At 46.7% G+C, this 24,976-nt stretch overlaps 1 protein-coding gene across 1 annotated transcript in view; it reads left to right on the top strand.

Moving 5' to 3' along the window:
- The window catches only part of LOC115117504 (SH3 and multiple ankyrin repeat domains protein 3-like), a 118,307-nt gene that overhangs the window by 55,167 nt on the left and 38,164 nt on the right, over positions 1-24,976 (top strand). Inside the window, exon 10 of the mRNA XM_065022146.1 lies at positions 7,723-7,836. Within this exon, the coding sequence (XP_064878218.1) occupies positions 7,723-7,836 (114 nt within the window). The remainder of the gene's footprint in view (positions 1-7,722; positions 7,837-24,976) is intronic.

Genomic DNA, 24,976 nt, shown 5'->3' with positions numbered 1-24,976 from the left:
TTCAAGAAGATGCAGTTGTTCTCTCTCTCTATTACTGTGGATTGAACCAAGGTTTAATAAAGCTTGCAGGGCTCCCAATCTAATAACAACTGCACTCTGGTTATTGGAATGCTCCCTGTACACACACACACACACGCACGCACACACACACGCACACAAAATCATACTGAACAAACACCTTACTCATCACCTTCCACCCACCCACAGCAGTTCCACACAGACTGTAGTCAGACTGTACTCAGACACACTAGACATAGCATACAGTATCTGTAATATTTGCTCTGTCATGATCAATTACTGAACGTACAGTACCAGTCAAAAGTTTGGACACGCCTACTTATTCAAGGGTTTTTCATTATTTTTACTATTTTCTACATTGTAGAATAATAGTGAAGGCAACAAAACTATGAAATAACACATATGGAATCATGTAGTAACCAAAAAAGTGTTAAACAAATCAAAATATATTTTATATTTGACATTCTTCAAAGGAGCTACCCCTTGCCTTGATGACAGCTGTACACTCTTGGCACTCTGTGAAGCATAGACCAGTGGCAATCTGTCCTTTGGAACCAAAAATCCAAAATCCAAACACCACCGTGTCTTTGTGAGACACAGAGTAGGTGAACTGATGATTTCTGCATATGCATATGGCGGACATCGGGTGTTAGTATTCTCACTGTAACCATAGTAATGTCACAGTGTGTTACCCAAATGCTGCATTGTACTGCTAAATGTGCAACCTGTATGCTATACTACATGTACAGTATGTACTGCATACAGTATTCACTATGCAAATGGTCTCCTATGTCCCTGTGGTGGAAAGGTACATAGAGTACGTTAGTGTTTTATTCTCTGTCAGTATTCTCTCTCTCTCTCTCTCTCTCTCTCTCTCTCTTTCTCATATCAAAGATCTTAGACTTTATATCCAGCAACCAATGGCATTTCTTAAAAACCCTGCCCATCAGAGGGATATTTTAAACCTACAAATTCAAGGTTTACTTTTGTTTTGTTGGTCTATAACAAAATGTTGTGTGCTAATATTGCATTGATGCATCCTTAACATTTGACATGTGCTTTCACAGCATTCAAGTTAAACAACATGTACGTTTACATTGTAAATAAAGTTATAGATGCTTCCCTTACTGCTATCACTAATTGGTGGCTGCGAGTTCAAAACCCCCTTCGCGGAAAGGTTGTTATTTGAGGAAAGAGTGCTTCACTGTTGGTTCTCGAAGTCAAATAACGCATATGTGACAAAGTAGATGATTGTAATATGTTGTACATGTAAGTGTAGCCGACACGTCTATGTAATGTAGCCACGATTATCTATGTAGCAGTGGCAATTATTTGTGTCAGTCTGGAAGAAGTACTCCATCAACAAGCTCCTCATAAAATGTATTTGGAATCTTAATTTCCAATGCTTTGCCTGCACTTCTCTTCTGTTCACAACACACTACCACAATTAGTGCCTAATATGTAGGCTTACTTTTGAAGGGTAGCTTAAGCCTACATTGTGCCACCCCACCAAGCCATGTGTAGTGAGTGACTTTGGTTGTTTCATAGGTTCTGCATAGGTTATTACTGTGCTTGTAATAGGTGGTGAAAGCATGTGCATGTGATTGGGATGACGAACAGAACATGCCATTTCACTTCTGTCATTATGTCAAATGTAAGGCAAACCCGGACAACACTGGGCCAATTGTGCGCCACTCTATGGGGACTCCAAGCCAGATGTGTTTCAGCCTGGATTCAAACCAGGAACTGTAGTGACGCCTCTTGCACTGAGCAGTGCCTTAGACCGCAATGCCACTCGGGAGCCCAATATTCAATAGTGTAGCTTTTCAAACTGCTTGCCCGGGGACTGGAAGCGCAGCCTCGAGAGCACACAGTGTATGCTACCTGTGATTTCATTATCTGATAACTTTTTTTATTTTGCAGTTTAAATTGACTGGATATATTCACTGCACTATTAAGCCTAATATTGAGCTAATTATATCATTAATATGCATACACTTCTAACTTAGGCTATACATCTCAAGCCTGTCTGTCTTCATTGTTCTGTTTCACAGTTACACATTTGGCCTCTCCGCTGCCTCGGCTATTCCTTTTAAATATTGTGTCCCAGGAAAAGCCAGACTACAATAGCTTGTTGGACAGTTATTTTGACTTATTTGTCTTACTTATAGCCTATTGGAGGAGAGTGAATGTAAATAGGTTACAGCATTAAGAACTGGCGGGGAGTTGGAAAGGAGAGAGAGCATCTCAGTGTCCCATCACTATTTTCCAATGGTGGGTCTATCTTAGCACCGATACATCCTTACAAAATACAACATATAAGTGGCCTGCTATTGTACCTTTCTGTACCTTCTAAACTGTCGAGCTATAGGACATTTATATATATATGCAGTGGGGCAAAAAAAGTATTTAGTCAGCCACCAATTGTGCAAGTTCTCCCACTTAAAAAGATGAGAGGCCTGTAATCATCATAGGTACACTTCAACTATGACAGACAGAATGAGAGAAAAAAAATCCAGAAAATCAGATTGTAGGATTTTTTATGAATTTATTTGCAAATTATGGTGGAAAATAAGCATTGGTGTATTGGCTATTGTGTGTAGATTGATGAGGGGAAAACATTTAATCGAGTTTAGAATAAGATTGTAAAGTAATTATTTTGGGAAAAAGTCAAGGGGGTATACACGGTATACTGCTGTGTGTGTGTTAGTGCGCAAGAGAGACAGAGAGAGAGTATGGTTTAGTGTGTGCTGGGGGAGAGTGAATATTTATGTGTGTGTGAATGACTCAGCTTTGAGCAGTAGCGCGAGGCTTGGCTGAAATTAAAATGAGCTGTCGTTCGTCACACACACGCGCTCTCGTTTGGTGGGGATGCGGTGGAGCTTGCAGGCAGGGCAGGATGTGTGTGGAGTATAAATAACTCTGCATCACCACTGATGCTATTTCTGGACCAGGCATCGTGACACTCAACCACAGGCAACCTCAGACAGGACACACACACACACACAGACACACACACACACACACACACACACACACACACACACACACACACACACACACACACACACACACACACACACACACACACACACACACACACAGACACACACACACACACACACACACACACACACACACACACACACACACACACACACACACACACACACACACACACACACACACTCACACACACTACTGCACTTACATACTCTACATGCAAAGAAATACATACAGACACACACACCTCAGTTCAATGCATAACCTTCCAATCATAGTTTAAGTTCTAATGAGGTTTGTTCTGCTCCTTTTGTATAGTATCTCTCTCCAGCTCCCTTTCATTCTCACCTCTCTCACCCTCCCTCTTTGTCTCTCATTCTCTTTCCCTCCCTCTTTCTTTGTCCATCCCCTGTGTATGATGACTTTATTAGTATTTCATTGGGCCTGTCCTTGTCAGCAACAGTAAAATGCTGTGTGGAACAATAGCTGTCCAGCTATTGTTGCAGTGGAATGACTGCATAACACCCTGGTTCTCAGAGGTGTGAAGACTCTGTTGAGTTCCCAGTCCAGTATAACTAACTCTTCACATAGAATATAATGGGAACTATGACCCATTGCTGCAGCTATGACTGTTTCCTACGGCTTGTGCTGCCTGCTTGTGCTGCCTGCTTGTGCTGCCTACTACACATTCAAGATTAGTTGAGTTTCTGCCGCTTTACTAAGTGAAATGTTTTGAAACCAAGTTTAAAGCACTATACCACCAAAGCATTTGTTATTGTTCTATGAGGTGACTGAAACCCTGTGTTGTAATCATCTGTCCTCTGTCACCCAATGCTGTGTACCTGTGGAGGTGATTATGAACCCGTATGAAGCCTGTGGTGGTGTAGTACTGTAGCAGTTGTTGTCCAGTGTTTGGCTGATCTATGTCCTGCTGAGGTGTTGATTGTGAACTGTTTGGCTAGTGTAGCTTTACACTGTATTACACCATGAGCGTTTGTCTTTAACCTCCGTCACTGACTCAGTCCCTCATCTTACTGTTTTCTGGTTATTCTTCTTCTCTCCTCTCCATCAACCCCATGTCCTATTTCCCTCATTTTCTCACTGTTATTTCTCCCCCATGTTCCTCCTTGCCTTCCTCTTGAACTCTAAATATTTCCTTAATATCTTCTCCCTCTCTCTACTTTCTTCCCTCTATGTTTCTCCCTATTTCCCTCTCTCTGGCCTTTCCCCCAGTGCATCCGGGGTAGTGAAAGAATCTCTGCTGCCACTTAGTCACTAAACACACACAGCTCTGTTTCAGAGCCACTGAGTGCCAACATCTGTTTCCCGCGGACAGTAGTCATGTGGCATGCCAACCAGGCCTTGGCACACACCACAAGAGAGTGGCAGTATAAGGGTGACACTCTTAAAACAGGCCTTGGCACACGCCACAAGAGAGTGGCAGTATAAGGGTGACACTCTTAAAACAGGCCTTGGCACACACCACAAGAGAGTGGCAGTATAAGGGTGACACTCTTAAAACAGGCCTTGGCACACACCACAAGAGAGTGGCAGTATAAGGGTGACACTCTTAAAACAGGCCTTGGCACACACCACAAGAGAGTGGCAGTATAAGGGTGACACTCTTAAAACAGGCCTTGGCACACACCACAAGAGAGTGGCAGTATAAGGGTGACACTCTTAAAACAGGCCTTGTTCTGTGTGTATGTGTCTGTATCTGTTTGTTTTTTCTGTGTGTGTCTCAAGGGACCAGGGTTATTTGAGATTTTTATAAAGTGTATTTCATCTGCTGTCACTCACTCTTACCCCCCCCCTTCTATTTCACTCTCTCTAGAGTGATCGATCATGGTCATCTTTGGTCAGTCGGGTTGTGTTTGCGGCACTGTCAGGGGTCGTTGCATGGTGTTCATGTGAACAGTTTTCCGGTTTTATTGGTGAGCCTGCCGCATGAAGCACACTGTTAATGTCACGTTGGTGAGCCTGCTGCATGAAGCACACTGTTAATGTCACGTTGGTGAGCCTGCCGCAGGAAGCACACTGTTAATGTCACGTTGGTGAGCCTGCTGCATGAAGCACACTGTTAATGTCACGTTGGTGAGCCTGCTGCATGACGTTGGTGAGCCACACTGTTAATGTCACGTTGGTGAGCCTGCTGCATGAAGCACACTGTTAATGTCACGTTGGTGAGCCTGCTGCATGAAGCACACTGTTAATGTCACGTTGGTGAGCCTGCTGCATGAAGCACACTGTTAATGTCACGTTGGTGAGCCTGCTGCATGAAGCACACTGTTAATGTCACGTTGGTGAGCCTGCTGTATGAAGCACACTGTTAATGTCACGTTGGTGAGCCTGCTGCATGAAGCACACTGTTAATGTCACGTTGGTGAGCCTGCTGCATGAAGCACACTGTTAATGTCACGTTGGTGAGCCTGCTGCATGAAGCACACTGTTAATGTCACGTTGGTATAAATGATTCAGGAGACAGGCGCAGGAATGCGTAATAGTTTTTTTTTTTATTACTCCCAAATTACGGCGTGCCGTGTGAAAGGCACGGGGACGAAGACCAAAAAACACTATACAAAACACAGGGTTGAAACCCAAACAAAAGAGGAGTACCTCGAATAAATAACACAAGCGCACAATGATTTACACATGGGACAAGACCCGTAATCATCTGCACAATCCACAATGGGATGAATGCCAAAAAAACAATAAACAGGTACTCACACACACCAACGGACATTGTAACAATAATCGACAGCACTATGGTAAAACAAGAACACACTTATACAGTTACTAATCACTGGGAATAGGGGCCAGGTGTGCGTAATGAATGTTCTGGACGGATCCATGACAGTTAAATCGTTGGCTCATGTCTTGTGACTGGGTTATGGGGAGCAGAACCAATCAGAAAGACCTGTGGGATTTGTTTCCTGACCCTCAATAATCTGTAGTTCAGCATGTCATCCTGATCAGACGTGGGTGGTTCAAAAATGATGCATTCATGTTGTGTTGGAATAGAAAACATGACTCCAAATGATACTTAACATTCCTGCACACTTTTTTTTAAGTTGAACTTTTCTTACATACCAATAGTTGACATTCATCAATATAGGGGACTGTAGTTGTCATGAATAGAATACAATGTTCATGTGATTTGAGGTGTTAGTTTGGAGTGACTCAGATGAAACATTTAATTTGAAGTATGAATGTTGATGTGGGATATGAGTTGATATCAGAGAGAGGATTAAGTGGTGACGCGATGCTGTGGGGTTTTTGAGGAGCTTAAAGTGGCTGTCTGCTAATTGGCAGGCTGGTTTCCTGGTCCTTGATTACAGCTAGCACAGGGTGTATTCAGCTGGAGAAGGTGAATTAGAGGGGGGGAATCAGCTCCCTGAAGGTCTACCACTTTTCACTGTTGACACGTTTCTGAATGGAGTGAAGGCAAGCTGATGGCTTAGTGCTGTGTACTGATTCCGTGCCAAGTTAGCGTACAGAGGTAGAGAGGGCGTATACGCAGGAGATTCACAATGATGCAGGTTTAAGCTATGATCAGAGAGAGGGATCAGAGCATGTTTCCTCCACCAGAAAGGGTCGATGCAACTGCTTTTCCCGATCATAGTGAACCCTGCCTGTGCTCAGAGTTCTTGGACTGGGCGTCTGGTTCCTTGCTGATTTGCTATTGGTAATGTAGCAGATGTGAACTCGGAGGCTAGTGAAGTGCTAGTGCAGTTGCCAAATGATTGTGACGTCACCTGTCCTGTGATGTAAGAAGTCAACTGTTGCGAATTTATCCTCCTATTCAGGAAAAATCCTTTTGACATACCAATAATCCAACATGTTAACATCCCATCATTCTAACATTCTCCAGACCAGCCCCATGCTGCAACCTGACTTTGCCGTAACCTAGCAACCATGGAAGGATGAGGCTCAGTGAAGCACAGCCAGAGTTCCAGCTGGTGTTCTCTGGTGTGTGTTTGTGTGTGTGTGTGTGTGTTTTCTTGTGTGTGTATGTGTGTGTGCTGGAATATATGCATGTTCGGCTATTTAGCCTTCTTGTTAGCCTGTGTGTGCTAGGGGTAATGTGTGTGTGTGTGTGTTGGGGTAATGGATGAGCTTAGTGGAAATGAGCGCTTGTCTCAGTCCTGCAGCGAAGATCAATATCAACCATACATTCATCTCTAATTACCACAGCAGGGCTCACATGAACACATGCATACACACACACACACACACACACACACACACACAAGTTCTTAGCCTTGACTAAGAGCACACACATCCCCTTCTAATGCAATATCTGATGGCTAGCTACTTCGTGATTGCCATTGGTGGGTATGTGTCTGTTATTTTGAGGAAATAACATGTCATGTATTCCTTGGTAATGAGGCCTTCTGACATCAATGGGACTGCCTGGTTAAATAAAGGTTCATATTTAAATAAAAACATTAAATTGTCTCCACTTTATCCACAAAGGATACAAGAACTGTGTGATTATTGACTCCACTCAACATTCTGTGACATCGATTCCCTTTCAGCCACAGTGGAGACTCATCTGTTAACCTGCAATGTACTGTACGTTTGCTGTAGTTAACTATTTTTCTCTCTCTCTCTCTCTCTCTCTCTCTCTCTCTCTCTCTCTCTGTCTCTCTCTGTCTGTCTCTCTCTCTCTGTGTCTCTCTCTCTCTCCCCCTGTGTCAGTGTTGAGTATAGGAGAAGGAGGTTTCTGGGAGGGCACGGTCAAAGGGAGAACAGGCTGGTTCCCTGCCGACTGTGTGGAAGAGGTTCAGATGAGACAGTATGACCCTCGGCTAGGTAAGGACTGGAGAACACACACACACGGGCATACACAACATACACTCTCACTATTCACTGGGTGAACTTACTTGGGTTACCTAGCCCTGTCCACAGGGTGGTGGAACTATAGGTCCTATCCACGGTGCTGAACAGGCAGGTGGAACTATGGGTGTTTGGTCAGGTGCTGAACAGGCTGGTGGAACTATAGGTGCTGTCCACGGTACTGAACAGGCTGGTGGAACTATAGGTGCTGTCCACAGTGCTGAACAGGCTGGTGGAACTATAGGTGCTGTCCACAGTGCTGATGAACAGGCTGGTGGAACTATAGGTGCTGTCCACGGTGCTGAACAGGCTGGTGGACCTATAGGTGCTGTCCACGGTGCTGAACAGGCTGGTGGAACTATAGGTGCTGTCCACGGTGCTGAACAGGCTGGTTGAACTATAGGTGCTGTCCACGGTGCTGAACAGGCTGGTGGAGCTATAGGTGCTGTCCACAGTGCTGAACAGGCTGGTGGAACTATAGGTGCTGTCCACGGTGCTGAACAGGCTGGTGGAGCTATAGGTGCTGTCCACAGTGCTGAACAGGCTGGTGGAACTATAGGTGCTGTCCACAGTGCTGAACAGGCTGGTGGAACTATAGGTGCTGTCCACGGTGCTGAACAGGCTGGTGGAGCTATAGGTGCTGTCCACAGTGCTGAACAGGCTGGTGGAACTATAGGTGCTGTCCACAGTGCTGACTCAGCCCTGTATGTACAATATTATGTATGCTGACCTCTAATGTTTATACCCTGACTGCGGACACACACGAACAAATGCATGCACGCACGCACATTCACACGCGCGCGCACACACACACACACACACACACACACCCACACACACCCACACCCACACCCACACACACACACACACACCTGAAGATGCCCACAAACACATGATCTACTCTCACGTACTCTGTTGAGGAGGTATCTCACTCAGAAAGAAGTTAAAAAGAGCACATAAAAAGACATGGGGGAAAACATACAGGTACCTGCCAAAATAATGGAAACACTTGAGTCTTAGTCACCAGGTCTCAACCCAATTGAACACTTATGGGAGATTCTGTAGCAGCGCCTGTGTTAGCGATTTCCACCACCATCAACAAATGATGGAATTTCTCGTGGAAGAATGTAGTCGCATCGCTCCAATAGAGTTCCAGAGAAAAGTAGAATCTATGCCAAGGTGCATTGAAGCTGTCCCTTATGTTGGTGTTTCCTTTATTTTGGCAGTTACTTGTATATGTTGCATTCATTAATGTACTCTCTATCTCTGCATGTTTAGAGTAACAGTCACACTATACATTGATTATCGGGAAGTAATCAGACACCTTCAATTTTTCCACATTTTGTTACATTATTCTAAAATGTATTACATATTTTTTTTGCCCTCATCAATCTACACACAATACCCCATAATGACAAAGTGAAAACAGGTTTTTGATATTTTAGCAAACTTTTTTTATTAAAAAAGTTTAAAAACTATTCAGACCCTTTTCTATGAGACTTGAAATTGAGCTCAGGTCCATCCGGTTTCCATTGATCATCCTTCAGATGTTTCTACAACTTGATTGGAGTCCACCTGTGGTAAATTTAATTGATTGGAGATGATTTTGAAAGGTCTCACAGTTGATAGTGCATGTCAGAGCAAAAACCAAGCCATGGACGCCCGGCCAAACTGAGCAATCGGGGGAGAAGGGCCTTGGTCAGGGAGCTTCAAAGTTCCTCTGTTGAGATGAGAGAACCTTCCAGAAGGACAACCATCTTTGCAGCACTCCACCAATCAGGCTTTTATGGTAGAGGGGCCAGACTGAAGTCACTCCTCAGTAAGAGACACATGGAGTTTGCCAAAAGGCACCTAAAGATTCTCTGGTCTGATGAAACCTAGACTGAACTCCAAGCATCACTTCTGAAGGAAACCAGGTACCGCTCATCACCTGGCCAATATTATTTCTACGGTGAAGCATTTTGGTGGCAGCATCTTGCTATGAGGATGTTTTTCAGAGGCAGGGACTGGGAGACTAGTCAGGACAAGGGAAAAATGAATGGAGCAAATTACAGAGAGATCCTTGATGAAAACCTGTTTCAGACTGGGGCAAAGGTTCACATTTGGGTCTGAAATACTTATGTAAATGTGATATTTCTATTTAATCTGAAAACGTTCTGAATAAACTGTATCTACAAAAGTATGTGGACACCCCTTCAAATGAGTGGATTTGGTACTGACAGGTGTATACATCGACAGCACAACCATGCAATCGCCATCATTTTTTGGCACAATGACGCTGACAGAGATGGTCGCCTCACTTTGAGTCCTTAGGAAACTATGCAACATTTCGTTTTTTTTCTGTATTATTTGTTACCTTGTTACCCCAGGAAATCTTAAGTATTATTACATACAACCCGGAAGAACTATTGGATATAAGAGCAACGTCAACTTACCAACATTACGACCAGGAATCCGACTGATCCCAGAAGCCGACCCAAAACGACGGCACCGCAGAAGGGACCGACAGAGCAGCCAACTGGTCAGGCTCCTTGGATGTGCTCATCGCCCATCGCTCCAGAGTATACTACCCACCAATGTCCAGTCTCGTGACAACAAGGTAGATGAAATTCAAGCAAGGTTTGCCTTCCAGAGAGACATCAAAGATTGTAACATTCCCTGTTTCACGGAAACATGGCTCTCTCGGGAAGATGAAGGGCAGATTAACGACTCATGGTGTAATCATAACAACATACAGGAACTCAAGTCCTTATGCTCACCTGACCTAGAATTCCTTACAATCAAATGTCGGCCATATTATCTCCAAAGAGAATTCTCGTCAGTTATCATCACAGCTGTATACATTCCCCCTCAAGCAGACACCACAACGGTCCTCAAGGAACTTCACTGGACTCTATGTAAACTGGAAACCATATATCCTGAGGCTGCATTTATTGTAGCTGGGGATTTTCACAAAGCAAAATTGAGAACAAGGCTACCTAAATTATTTTAGAATATTGATTGCAGTACTCAAGGGGGTAATACACTCGATCACTCCTACTCTAACTTCCTCAATGCATACAAAGCACTCCCCCGCCCTCCCTTTGGCAAATCCAACTACAGCGCCATCTTGCTCCTAGCGTCATATAGGCAGAAACTCAAACAGGATGTAACAGTGACTAGAACCATTCAACGCTGGTCTGACCAATCGGAATCCACGCTTCAAGACTCGGTGAGTGAGTTTATAAGGAAGTGCATTGGAGATGTTGTACCCACTGTGACTATTAAAACCTACCGTAACCAGAAACTGTGTATGGATGGCGGCATTCGCGCCAAACGGAAAGCACAAACCACCGCATTTAACCATGGAAAGAGGTCTGGGAATATGGCTGAATATAAACTCTGTAGTTAGTCCCTCTGCAAGGCAATCAAACAAGCGAAATTACGGAACAGGGACAAAGTGGAGTCGCAATTCAACGGCTCAGACACAAGACGTATGTGGCAGGGTCTATAGGAAATCACGGACTACAAGAAGAAAACCAGCCATGTCACGGACACCGACGTCACACTTCCAGACAAACTAAACACCTTCTTTGCCCGCTTTGAGGATAATACAGTGCCACCGTCACGGCACTCTAACAAGGACTGCGCCCTCTCCTTCTCCGTGGCCGACTTGAGTAAAACATTTAAACGTATTAACCCTCGCAAGGCTGCATCCCGAGCCGCGTTCTCAGAGCATGCGCAGACCAGCAGGCTGGTGTGTTTACAGACATATTGAAACGCTCCCTATCCCAGTCTGCTGTCACCACATGCTTCAAGATGGCCACCATTGTTCCTGTACCCACGAAGGCAAAGATAACTGAACTAAATGACTACCGCTCCATAGCACTCACTTTTGTCATCATGAAGTGCTTTGAGAGACTAGTCAAGGATCATATCACGTCCACCTTACCAATCACCCTAAACCCACTTCAATTTGCACACCGCCCCAACAGGTCCAAAGACGATGCAATCGCCATCACACTGCACACTGCCCTATCCCATCTGGACAAGAGGAATACATATGTAAGAATGCTATTCATTGACTACAGCTCAGCATTCAACACCATAGTTTCCTCCAAGCTCATCATCAAGCTGGAGGTCCTGGGTCTCAACCCCACCCTATACAATTGGGTCCTGGACTTTCTGACGGGCCGCCCCAAAGGTGGTGTAAGTAGGAAACAACATCTCCACTTCACTGACCCCCAACACTGGGACCCCACAAGGATGTGTGCTCATCCCCCTCCTGTAGTCCTTGTTCACCCACGACTGCCTGGCCATGCACGCCTCTAACTCAATCATCAAGTTTGCAGATGACACTACAGTAGCTGGCTTGATTACCAACAATGACGAGACAGCCTCCAGGAAGGAGGTGAGGGCCCTGGGAATGTGGTGTGAGAAAAATAACCTCTCACTCAGAATCAACAAAATAAAGGAGATGATCGTGGACTTCAAGAAACAGCAGAGGGAGCACCCCCCTATCCACATTGAAGGGAGAGCAGTGGAGAAGGTGGACAGTATTAAGTTCCTAGGCGTACACATCACAGACAAACTGAAATGGTCCACCCACACAGACAGTGTGGTGAGGAAGGCGCAGCAGCGCCTCTTCAACCTCGAGAGGCTGAAGAAATTTGGCTTGTCACCCAAACCCCTGTCAAACTTTTACACAATCGGGAGCATTCTGTCGGGCTGTATGCCTTCAACCACAAGGCTCTCCAGTGGATGGTGGAGTCTGGGCAAACTACCTGCCCTCCATGACACCTACAGCATCCAATGTCACAGGAAGGCCAAAAAGATTATCAAGGACAACAACCACCTGAGCCACTGCCTGTTCACACTGCCACCATCTGGAACGTGAGGTCAGTACAGGTGTATCAAAGCAGGGACCGAGAGACTGAAAAACAGCTTCTATCTCAAGGCCATCAGACTGCTAAACAGCCATCACTAACTCAGAGAGGCTGCTGCCTACATTGAGACAACAATCACTGGACACTTTTATAAATGGATCACAAGTCACTTCAAACAATGCCACTTTAATAATGTTTACATATCTTACATTACTCATGTCATATGTACAGTATGTACTGTATTTTATACCATCTATTGCACCTTGCCTATGCCGCTAGCCCATCGCTCATCCATTTATTTACATGTACATATTCTCATTCAGCCCTTTAGATTTGTGTGTATTACAGCTGAAGTAGAAAGTTTACATACACTTAGTTTGGAGTCATTAAAACTTGTTTGTCAACCACTCCACAAATTTCTTGTTAACAAACTATAGTTTTGTCAAGTCAGTTAGGACATCTACTTTGTGCATGACACAAGTCATTTTTCCAACAATTGTTAACAGACAGATTATTAAATGTGTAATTAACTGTATCACAATTCAAGTGGGTCTGAAGTTTACATACACTAAGTTGACTGTGCCTTTAAACAGCTTGGAAAATTCCAGAAAATGATGTCATGGCTTTAGAAGCTTCTGGTGGGCTAATTGACTTCATTTGAGTCAATTTGAGGTGTACCTGTGGATGTATTTCAAGGCCTACATTCAAACTTAGTGCCTCTTTGCTTGACATCATTGTGTGCTGTCTCCTAGAGATGAACGTAAATTGTTGCGAAAAATGCAAATCAATCCCAGAACAACAGCAAAGGACCGTGTGAAGATGCTGGAAGAAACAGGTACAAAAGTATCCATATCCACAGTAAAATGAGTCCTATATCGACATAACCTGAAAGGCCGCTCAGCAAGAAAGAAGCCACTGCTCCAAAACCGCCATAAAAATGCCAGACTACGGTTTGCAACTGCACATCGTACTTTTTGGAGAAATGTCCTCTGGTCTGATGAAACAAAAATAGAACTGTTTGGCCATAATGACCGTCGTTATGTTTGGAGGAAAAAAGGGGATGCTTGCAAGCCAAAGAACACCATCCCAACCGTGAAGCACGGGGGTGGCAGCATCATGTTGTGGGGGTGGTTTGCTGCAGGAGGGACAGGTGCACTTCACACAATAGATGGCATCATGGAGGCAGGAAAATTATGTGGATATATTGAAGCAACATCTCAAGACTTCAGTCAAATTAAAGCTTGGTCGCAAATGGGTCTTCCAAATGGACAATGACCCCAAGCATACTTCCAGTTGTGGCAAAATGGCTTAAGGACAACAAAGTCAAGGTATTGGAGTGGCCATCACAAGGCCCTGACCTCAATCCTATAGAAAATGTGTGTGCAGAACTCAAAAAGTGTGTGCGAGCAAGGAAGCCTACAAACCTGACTCAGTTGCACCAGCTCTCCATTCAGGAGGAATGGGCCAAAATTCACCCAACTTATTGTGGGAAGCTTGTGGAAGGCTACCCGAAATGTTTGACCCAAGTTAAACAATTTAAAGACAATGCTACCAAATACTAATTGAGTGTATGTAAACTTCTGACTCACTGGGAATGTGATGGAAGAAATCAAAGCTGAAATAAATCATTCTCTCTACTCTTATTCTGACATTTCACGTTTCACGTTCTTAAAATAAAGTGGTGATCCTGACTGACCTAAGGAATTTTCACTAGGATTAAATGTCAGGAATTGTGAAAAACTGAGTTTAAATGTATTTGGCTAAGGTGTATGTAAACCTCCAACTTCAACTGTAGGTAGTTGTTGGGGAATTGTTAGATTACTTGTTAGATATTACTGCACTGTCGGAACTAGAAGCCCAAGCATTTCGTTACACTCGCATTAACATCTGCTAACCATGTGTATGTGACCAATAACATTTGATTTGATTTGATCTTACATTGGCAGTAAAATGGCCTTTACTGAAGAGCTCAGTGACTTTCAGCATGGTATCGTCATAAGATGCCACCTTTCCAACAAGTCAGTTTGTCAAAGTTCTGTCCTGCTAGAGCTGCCCCGGTCAACTGTAAGTGTTGTTATTGTGAAGTGGAAACGTCTAGGAGCAACAACGGCTCAGAACGGGATCTCCGAGTGCTTGAAGCATGTAGCGCATAAAAATTGTCTATCCTCAGTTGCAACACTCACTACTGAGTTCCAAACTGCCTCTGGAAGCAACGTCAGCAAAATAACTGTTCGTAGGGATCTTCATGAAATGGGTTTCCATGGCCGAGCAGCCGCACACAAGCCTATGATCACCATGCACAATGCCAAGCGTCAACTTGCTGCCATTGAACTTTGGAGCAGTGGAAACATGTTCTCTGGAGTGATGAATCACACTCCACTATCTGGCAGTCCGACAGAAGAATCTTGGTTTGGCAGATTCCATGAGAAAGCTGCCTGCCCCAATGCATAGTGCCAAATGTAAAGTTTGGTGGAAGAGGAATAATGGTCTCGGGCTGTTTTTCATGGTTCGGGCTTGGCCCCTTATTTCCAGTGAAGTGAAATCTTAACGCTACAACATGCAATGACATTCTAGATGATTCTGTGCTTCCAACTTTGTGGCAACAGTTTAGGGAATATCTTTCCTGTTTCAGAATGACAATGCCCCTGTGTACAAAGCGAGGTACATACAGAAATGGTTTGTCGAGATCGGTGCGGAGGTATTTGACTGGCCTGCACAGAGCCCTGACCTCAACTTCCATCGGACACCTTTGGGATGAATTGGAATGCCGACTATGAGCCAGGCCTAATCACCCAACATCAGTGCCCGACCTCACTAATGCTGGTGTGGTTGAATGGAAGTGAGTCCCCGCAACCATGTTCCAACATCTAATGGAAAACCTTCCCAGAAGATCTGAGGCTGTTATAGCAGCAAAGGGGAGACCGACTCCATATTAATGCCCATGATTTTGGAATGAGATGTTCGATGAGCACACGTCCACATACTTTTGACCATGTCATTCAGGGGTCAGTATCTATCCAGTCATATCGTCAATCTTTGTAGATTCATTTTTAATGTTTTCTTGAATGTGATTTTTTTTGAGGGTGTGTCTGGAGAGGGTTTTGTGAAACTAGGTGTTGAGGAATGTATGTTGTCTTGCCCCCATTCCTTGAGGAATCCTGCCGCTTTATGGGATAAGGAGGTGAGGAGGGGTGAGAGAGTGCCTGGGTGAGAGTGCGAGAAGCTGAGAAAAGGGAGGTGTCTACACACAGGAGGGAGTGAGATAGTGAAGGGAGAAAGGACAGAGGAGAAGAAATTAATGAGGCAACTCTTTCTTTTTCTCCGCTCTCCTTCCTGTCTTTCCTTATTCCCTCTCCTCTCTTGCTGTTTCCCCCTCTCCCTCCCTCATCTCCCTCTCTCTTCTCTACTTGTCTCTTATTCCCTCTCCTCTCTTGCTGTTTCCCCCTCTCCCTCCCTCATCTCCCTCTCTCTTCTCCACTTGTCTCTTATTCCCTCTCCTCTCTTGCTGTTTCCCCCTCTCCCTCCCTCATCTCCTCTCTCTTCTCTACTTGTCTCTTATTCCCTCTCCTCTCTTGCTGTTTCCCCCTCTCCCTCCCTCATCTCCCTCTCTCTTCTCTACTTGTCTCTTATTCCCTCTCCTCTCTTGCTGTTTCCCCCTCTCCCTCCCTCATCTCCCTCTCTCTTCTCTACTTGTCTCTTATTCCCTCTCCTCTCTTGCTGTTTCCCCCTCTCCCTCCCTCATCTCCCTCTCTCTTCCCTACTTGTCTCTTATTCCCTTTCCTCTCTTGCTGTTTCCCCCTCTCCCTCCCTCATCTCCCTCTCTCTTCTCTACTTGTCTCTTATTCCCTCTCCTCTCTTGCTGTTTCCCCCTCTCCCTCCCTCATCTCCCTCTCTCTTCTCTACTTGTCTCTTATTCCCTCTCCTCTCTTGCTGTTTCCCCCTCTCCCCCTCTCCCTCATCTCCCTCTCTCTTCCCTACTTGTCTCTTATTCCCTCTCCTCTCTTGCTGTTTCCCCCTCTCCCTCCCTCATCTCCCTCTCTCTTCTCTACTTGTCTCTTATTCCCTCTCCTCTCTTGCTGTTTCCCCCTCTCCCTCCCTCACTCTTCTCTACTTGTCTCTTATTCCCCCTCCTCTCTTGCTGTTTCCCCCTCTCCCTCCCTCATCTCCCTCTTTCTTCTCTACTTGTCTCTTATTCCCTCTCCTCTCTTGCTGTTTCCCCCTCTCCCTCATCTCCCTCTCTCTTCCCTACTTGTCTCTTATTCCCTCTCCTCTCTTGCTGTTTCCCCCTCTCCCTCCCTCCCTCATCTCCCTCTCTCTTCTCTACTTGTCTCTTATTCCCTCTCCTCTCTTGCTGTTTCCCCCTCTCCCCTCTCCCTCATCTCCCTCTCTCTTCCCTACTTGTCTCTTATTCCCTCTCCTCTCTTGCTGTTTCCCCCTCTCCCTCCCTCATCTCCCTCTCTCTTCTCTACTTGTCTCTTATTCCCTCTCCTCTCTTGCTGTTTCCCCCTCTCCCCTCTCCCTCATCTCCCTCTCTCTTCCCTACTTGTCTCTTATTCCCTCTCCTCTCTTGCTGTTTCCCCCTCTCCCTCCCTCATCTCCCTCTCTCTTCCCTACTTGTCTCTTATTCCCTCTCCTCTCTTGCTGTTTCCCCCTCTCCCTCCCTCATCTCCCTCTCTCTTCTCTACTTGTCTCTTATTCCGTCTCCTCTCTTGCTGTTTCCCCCTCTCCCTCCCTCATCTCCCTCTCTCTTCTCTACTTGTCTCTTATTCCCTCTCCTCTCTTGCTGTTTCCCCCTCTCCCTCCCTCATCTCCCTCTCTCTTCTCTACTTGTCTCTTATTCCCTCTCCTCTCTTGCTGTTTCCCCCTCTCCCTCCCTCATCTCCCTCTCTCTTCTCTACTTGTCTCTTATTCACTCTCCTCTCTTGCTGTTTCCCCCTCTCCCTCCCTCATCTCCCTCTCTCTTCTCTACTTGTCTCTTATTCCCTCTCCTCTCTTGCTGTTTCCCCCTCTCCCTCCCTCATCTCCCTCTCTCTTCTCTACTTGTCTCTTATTCCCTCTCCTCTCTTGCTGTTTCCCCCTCTCCCTCCCTCATCTCCCTCTCTCTTCTCTACTTGTCTCTTATTCCCTCTCCTCTCTTGCTGTTTCCCCCTCTCCCTCCCTTATCTCCCTCTCTCTTCTCTACTTGTCTCTTATTCCCTCTCCTCTCTTGCTGTTTCCCCCTCTCCCTCCCTCATCTCCCTCTCTCTTCTCTACTTGTCTCTTATTCCCTCTCCTCTCTTGCTGTTTCCCCCTCTCCCTCCCTCATCTCCCTCTCTCTTCCCTACTTGTCTCTTATTCCCTCTCCTCTCTTGCTGTTTCCCCCTCTCCCTCCCTCCCTCATCTCCCTCTCTCTTCTCTACTTGTCTCTTATTCCCTCTCCTCTCTTGCTGTTTCCCCCTCTCCCTCCCTCATCTCCCTCTCTCTTCTCTACTTGTCTCTTATTCCCTCTCCTCTCTTGCTGTTTCCCCCTCTCCCTCCCTCATCTCCCTCTCTCTTCTCTACTTGTCTCTTATTCCCTCTCCTCTCTTGCTGTTTCCCCCTCTCCCTCCCTCATCTCCCTCTCTCTTCTCTACTTGTCTCTTATTCCCCCTCCTCTCTTGCTGTTTCCCCCTCTCCCTCCCTCATCTCCCTCTCTCTTCTCTACTTGTCTCTTATTCCCTCTCCTCTCTTGCTGTTTCCCCCTCTCCCTCCCTCATCTCCCTCTCTCTTCTCTACTTGTCTCTTATTCCCTCTCCTCTCTTGCTGTTTCCCCCTCTCCCTCCCTCATCTCCCTCTCTCTTCTCCACTTGTCTCTTATTCCCTCTCCTCTCTTGCTGTTTCCCCCTCTCCCTCCCTCATCTCCCTCTCTCTTCTCTACTTGTCTCTTATTCCCTCTCCTCTCTTGCTGTTTCCCCCTCTCCCTCCCTTATCTCCCTCTCTCTTCTCTACTTGTCTCTTATTCCCTCTCCTCTCTTGCTGTTTCCCCCTCTCCCTCCCTCATCTCCCTCTCTCTTCTCTACTTGTCTCTTATTCCCTCTCCTCTCTTGCTGTTTCCCCCTCTCCCTCCCTCATCTCCCTTGTCTCTCTTCTCTACTTGTCTCTTATTCCCTCTCTCCTCTCTTGTCTCTTGTTTCTCCCCTTCTGTTTCCCTCCCTCATCTCCCTCTCTCTTCTCTACTTGTCTCTTATTCCCTCTCCTCTCTTGCTGTTTCCCCCTCTCCCTCCCTCATCTCCCTCTCTCTTCTCTACTTGTCTCTTATTCCCTCTCCTCTCTTGCTGTTTCCCCCTCTCCCTCCCTCATCTCCCTCTCTCTTCTCTACTTGTCTCTTATTCCCTCTCCTCTCTTGCTGTTTCCCCCTCTCCCTCCCTCATCTCCCTCTCTCTTCTCTACTTGTCTCTTATTCCCTCTCCTCTCTTGCTGTTTCCCCCTCTCCCTCCCTCATCTCCCTCTCTCTTCTCTACTTGTCTCTTATTCCCTCTCCTCTCTTGCTGTTTCCCCCTCTCCCTCCCTCATCTCCCTCTCTCTTCTCTACTTGTCTCTTATTCCCTCTCCTCTCTTGCTGTTTCCCCCTCTCCCTCCCTCATCTCCCTCTCTCTTCTCTACTTGTCTCTTATTCCTCTCCTCTCTTGCTGTTTCCCCCTCTCCCTCCCTCATCTCCCTCTCTCTTCTCTACTTGTCTCTTATTCCCTCTCCTCTCTTGCTGTTTCCCCCTCTCCCTCCCTCATCTCCCTCTCTCTTCTCTACTTGTCTCTTATTCCCTCTCCTCTCTTGCTGTTTCCCCTCTCCCTCCCTCATCTCCCTCTCTCTTCTCTACTTGTCTCTTATTCCCTCTCCTCTCTTGCTGTTTCCCCCTCTCCCTCCCTCATCTCCCTCTCTCTTCTCTACTTGTCTCTTATTCCCTCTCCTCTCTTGCTGTTTCCCCCTCTCCCTCCCTCATCTCCCTCTCTCTTCTCTACTTGTCTCTTATTCCCCTCCTCTCTTGCTGTTTCCCCCTCTCCCTCCCTCATCTCCCTCTCTCTTCTCTACTTGTCTCTTATTCCCTCTCCTCTCTTGCTGTTTCCCCCCTCTCCCTCCCTCATCTCCCTCTCTCTTCCTACTTGTCTCTTATTCCCTCTCCTCTCTTGCTGTTTCCCCCTCTCCCCCCTCCCTCATCTCCCTCTCTCTTCTCTACTTGTCTCTTATTCCCTCTCCTCTCTTGCTGTTTCCCCCTCTCCCTCCCTCATCTCCCTCTCTCTTCTCTACTTGTCTCTTATTCCCTCTCCTCTCTTGCTGTTTCCCCCTCTCCCTCCCTCATCTCCCTCTCTCTTCTCTACTTGTCTCTTATTCCCTCTCCTCTCTTGCTGTTTCCCCCTCTCCCTCCCTCATCTCCCTCTCTCTTCTCTACTTGTCTCTTATTCCCTCTCCTCTCTTGCTGTTTCCCCCTCTCCCTCCCTCATCTCCCTCTCTCTTCTCTACTTGTCTCTTATTCCCTCTCCTCTCTTGCTTGTTTCCCCCTCTCCCCCCTCCCTCATCTCCTCTCTCTTCTCTACTTGTCTCTTATTCCCTCTCCTCTCTTGCTGTTTCCCCCTCTCCCTCCCTCATCTCCCTCTCTCTTCTCTACTTGTCTCTTATTCCCTCTCCTCTCTTGCTGTTTCCCCCTCTCCTCCCTCATCTCCCTCTCTCTTCTCTACTTGTCTCTTATTCCCTCTCCTCTCTTGCTGTTTCCCCCTCTCCCTCCCTCATCTCCCTCTCTCTTCTCTACTTGTCTCTTATTCCCTCTCCTCTCTTGCTGTTTCCCCCTCTCCCTCCCTCATCTCCCTCTCTCTTCTCTACTTGTCTCTTATTCCCTCTCCTCTCTTGCTGTTTCCCCCTCTCCCTCCCTCATCTCCCTCTCTCTTCTCTACTTGTCTCTTATTCCCTCTCCTCTCTTGCTGTTTCCCCCTCTCCCTCCCTCCCTCATCTCCCTCTCTCTTCTCTACTTGTCTCTTATTCCCTCTCCTCTCTTGCTGTTTCCCCCTCTCCCTCCCTCATCTCCCTCTCTCTTCTCTACTTGTCTCTTATTCCCTCTCCTCTCTTGCTGTTTCCCCCTCTCCCTCCCTCATCTCCCTCTCTCTTCTCTACTTGTCTCTTATTCCCTCTCCTCTCTTGCTGTTTCCCCCTCTCCCTCCCTCATCTCCTCTCTCTTCTCTACTTGTCTCTTATTCCCTCTCCTCTCTTGCTGTTTCCCCCTCTCCCTCCCTCATCTCCCTCTCTCTTCTCTACTTGTCTCTTATTCCCTCTCCTCTCTTGCTGTTTCCCCCTCTCCCTCCCTCATCTCCCTCTCTCTTCTCTACTTGTCTCTTATTCCCTCTCCTCTCTTGCTGTTTCCCCCTCTCCCTCCCTCATCTCACTCTCTCTTCTCTACTTGTCTCTTATTCCCTCTCCTCTCTTGCTGTTTCCCCCTCTCCCTCCCTCATCTCCCTCTCTCTTCTCTACTTGTCTCTTATTCCCTCTCCTCTCTTGCTGTTTCCCCCCTCCCTCCCTCATCTCCCTCTCTCTTCTCTACTTGTCTCTTATTCCCTCTCCTCTCTTGCTGTTTCCCCCTCTCCCTCCCTCATCTCACTCTCTCTTCCCTACTTGTCTCTTATTCCCTCTCCTCTCTTGCTGTTTCCCCCTCTCCCTCCCTCATCTCCCTCTCTCTTCTCTACTTGTCTCGTATTCCCTCTCCTCTCTTGCTATTTCCCCTCTCCCTCCCTCATCTCCCTCTCTCTTCTCTACTTGTCTCTTATTCCCTCTCCTCTCTTGCTGTTTCCCCCTCTCCCCTCTCCCTCATCTCCCTCTCTCTTCCCTACTTGTCTCTTATTCCCTCTCCTCTCTTGCTGTTTCCCCTCTCCCTCCCTCATCTCCTCTCTCTTCTCTACTTGTCTCTTATTCCCTCTCCTCTCTTGCTGTTTCCCCTCTCCCTCCCTCCCTCATCTCCTCTCTCTTCCCTACTTGTCTCTTATTCCCTCTCCTCTCTTGCTGTTTCCCCCTCTCCCTCCCTCCCTCATCTCCCTCTCTCTTCTCTACTTGTCTCTTATTCCCTCTCCTCTCTTGCTGTTTCCCCCTCTCCCCCTCTCCCTCATCTCCCTCTCTCTTCCCTACTTGTCTCTTATTCCCTCTCCTCTCTTGCTGTTTCCCCCTCTCCCTCCCTCACCTCCCTCTCTCTTCTCTACTTGTCTCTTATTCCCTCTCCTCTCTTGCTGTTTCCCCCTCTCCCTCCCTCATCTCCCTCTCTCTTCTCTACTTGTCTCTTATTCCCTCTCCTCTCTTGCTGTTTCCCCCTCTCCCTCCCTCATCTCCCTCTCTCTTCTCTACTTGTCTCTTATTCCCTCTCCTCTCTTGCTGTTTCCCCCTCTCCCTCCCTCATCTCCCTCTCTCTTCTCTACTTGTCTCTTATTCCCTCTCCTCTCTTGCTGTTTCCCCCTCTCCCTCCCTCATCTCCCTCTCTCTTCTCTACTTGTCTCTTATTCCCTCTCCTCTCTTGCTGTTTCCCCCTCTCCCTCCCTCATCTCCCTCTCTCTTCTCTACTTGTCTCTTATTCCCTCTCCTCTCTTGCTGTTTCCCCCTCTCCCTCCCTCATCTCCCTCTCTCTTCTCTACTTGTCTCTTATTCCCTCTCCTCTCTTGCTGTTTCCCCCTCTCCCTCCCTCATCTCCCTCTCTCTTCTCTACTTGTCTCTTATTCCCCCTCCTCTCTTGCTGTTTCCCCCTCTCCCTCCCTCATCTCCTCTCTCTTCTCTACTTGTCTCTTATTCCCTCTCCTCTCTTGCTGTTTCCCCTCTCCCTCCCTCCCTCATCTCCCTCTCTCTTCTCTACTTGTCTCTTATTCCCTCTCCTCTCTTGCTGTTTCCCCCTCTCCCTCCCCCATCTCCCTCTCTCTTCTCTACTTGTCTCTTATTCCCTCTCCTCTCTTGCTGTTTCCCCCTCTCCCTCCCCATCTCCCTCTCTCTTCTCTACTTGTCTCTTATTCCCTCTCCTCTCTTGCTGTTTCCCCCTCTCCCTCCCTCATCTCCCTCTCTCTTCTCTACTTGTCTCTTATTCCCTCTCCTCTCTTGCTGTTTCCCCCTCTCCCTCCCTCATCTCCCTCTCTCTTCTCTACTTGTCTCTTATTCCCTCTCCTCTCTTGCTGTTTCCCCCTCTCCCTCCCTCATCTCCCTCTCTCTTCTCTACTTGTCTCTTATTCCCTCTCCTCTCTTGCTGTTTCCCCTCTCCCTCCCTCATCTCCCTCTCTCTTCTCTACTTGTCTCTTATTCCCTCTCCTCTCTTGCTGTTTCCCCCTCTCCCTCCCCCATCTCCCTCTCTCTTCTCTACTTGTCTCTTATTCCCTCTCCTCTCTTGCTGTTTCCCCCTCTCCCTCCCCATCTCCCTCTCTCTTCTCTACTTGTCTCTTATTCCCTCTCCTCTCTTGCTGTTTCCCCCTCTCCCTCCCTCATCTCCCTCTCTCTTCCTACTTGTCTCTTATTCCCCCTCCTCTCTTGCTGTTTCCCCCTCTCCCTCCCTCATCTCCCTCTCTCTTCTCTACTTGTCTCTTATTCCCTCTCCTCTCTTGCTGTTTCCCCCTCTCCCTCCCTCATCTCCCTCTCTCTTCTCTACTTGTCTCTTATTCCCTCTCCTCTCTTGCTGTTTCCCCCTCTCCCTCCCCCATCTCCCTCTCTCTTCTCTACTTGTCTCTTTTCCTTCTCCTCTCTTGCTGTTTCCCCCTCTCCTCCCTCATCTCCCTCTCTCTTCTCTACTTGTCTCTTATTCCCCCTCCTCTCTTGCTGTTTCCCCCTCATCTCCCTCTCTCTTCTCTACTTGTCTCTTATCCCTCCTCTCTTTGTATTTCTCTCCTCCCTTATCTCTCTATCTCTCTTTCCTCTATTTGTCACTTACCCCTCTTCCCTCTGTTTCCCTCCCCCTTATCTCTCTCTCTCCTCTATTTGTCTCTTCCCCCTCCTCTCTCTTAATTTCCCTCCCTCCCTCCCTCCACTTCTCCACTTCTCCTTCTCATTCCATGTCCTTCACCCCTTTCCACTGGGTATTGAAGTACAGAAACGTTGTATATTTTTTTAGATTGTTTAATATTAACTCAGCAAATGATTTTGGTGCAATAAATAAGTCTAGCTAAATAGATCATGCTCAACAGTTAAGGATATGCAGTTGTTTTTGCAGGAATTTGATGTATCCTAGGATACTTCAACGGTCATGAAATAATAGATAACACACTAGAGGACACACACACAGAAAGACAATCGCACACAAACTCAGGCACACACATTCACACACGTAGACACAAGCATGCACACACTCAGAAAAACACACACTTGTTTATCTGGTAAGCATTGAGGCATCACTGACAGTCATGGCAATATGTCTCAGCTCAGCTCAGTGAAGCAGGAAAGACAGCCGTGTCTACAATTAACTAACCTAAACAACACTGCTCCCTGTGTCTGTGTGTGTGTTTGTGCGTGTGTGTGATTTTGTCTGTGTGTGTGCGTGTGTGTGATTTTGTCTGTGTGTGTGTGTGCACATAATGTTTTATCCATGTGTTTTACCCGTGTATGTGTGAGTGTGTAGTTGTGTAGTTGTATTGAAATCAGAGTGTGGGTTTGTGAGTAACTGGCTGTGTGCTGCAGGGTCTCTTATACATCACCCTGTGTCGTGACTCTCACTGTCTCATCCCCCTTAATCTATCCAACTGTCTTTGTCTCTCTTTCCCTCTGTCTCTTTCTCTCTTTTTTTCTCTCTCCTCTCATTCTCTCCCTTTCCACCTCTCTGTGTTGATTTGGTGATAAGATTTTAGTCAGGGTCAGAGAGAGAGAGATAGAGAGAGGGAGAGAGATAGGGGTAGCGTTAAGGCTAGGGTCAGGCCATCAGTGAATCTGTTGTTATTTATTGTGACACATCTCTCTCTCACACACACACACACATGCACATGCAGACACACACACAGACACACACACACACACACAGACACACCTGCGCACAACCACATCGTCAAGGGGACATTAATCTGGGGATGACATTTTATCATTTACTGCAGGTAGGAGAGAGATTTTAAAAAAGGGAGAAAGAGATTATTGGAGAGAAGGAAGGGGGAGAGGACAGAGGGATGAAGGGAAGGGAAAGAGAAGGGGAGAAGGAGGGAGAGACTGATGGAGAGAATGAGAGCGAGATCAAATTCATTAACTGAACAATGAGTGATGTATAACATTTACATTAGAGTTATTTAGAGTATGCTCTTATCCAGAGTGAC

The sequence above is a fragment of the Oncorhynchus nerka genome, linkage group LG9a (assembly GCF_034236695.1).
Source record: "Oncorhynchus nerka isolate Pitt River linkage group LG9a, Oner_Uvic_2.0, whole genome shotgun sequence".
NCBI classification, from domain to species: Eukaryota; Metazoa; Chordata; class Actinopteri; order Salmoniformes; family Salmonidae; genus Oncorhynchus; species Oncorhynchus nerka.
This window is presented reverse-complemented; position numbering and strand designations above follow the sequence as displayed.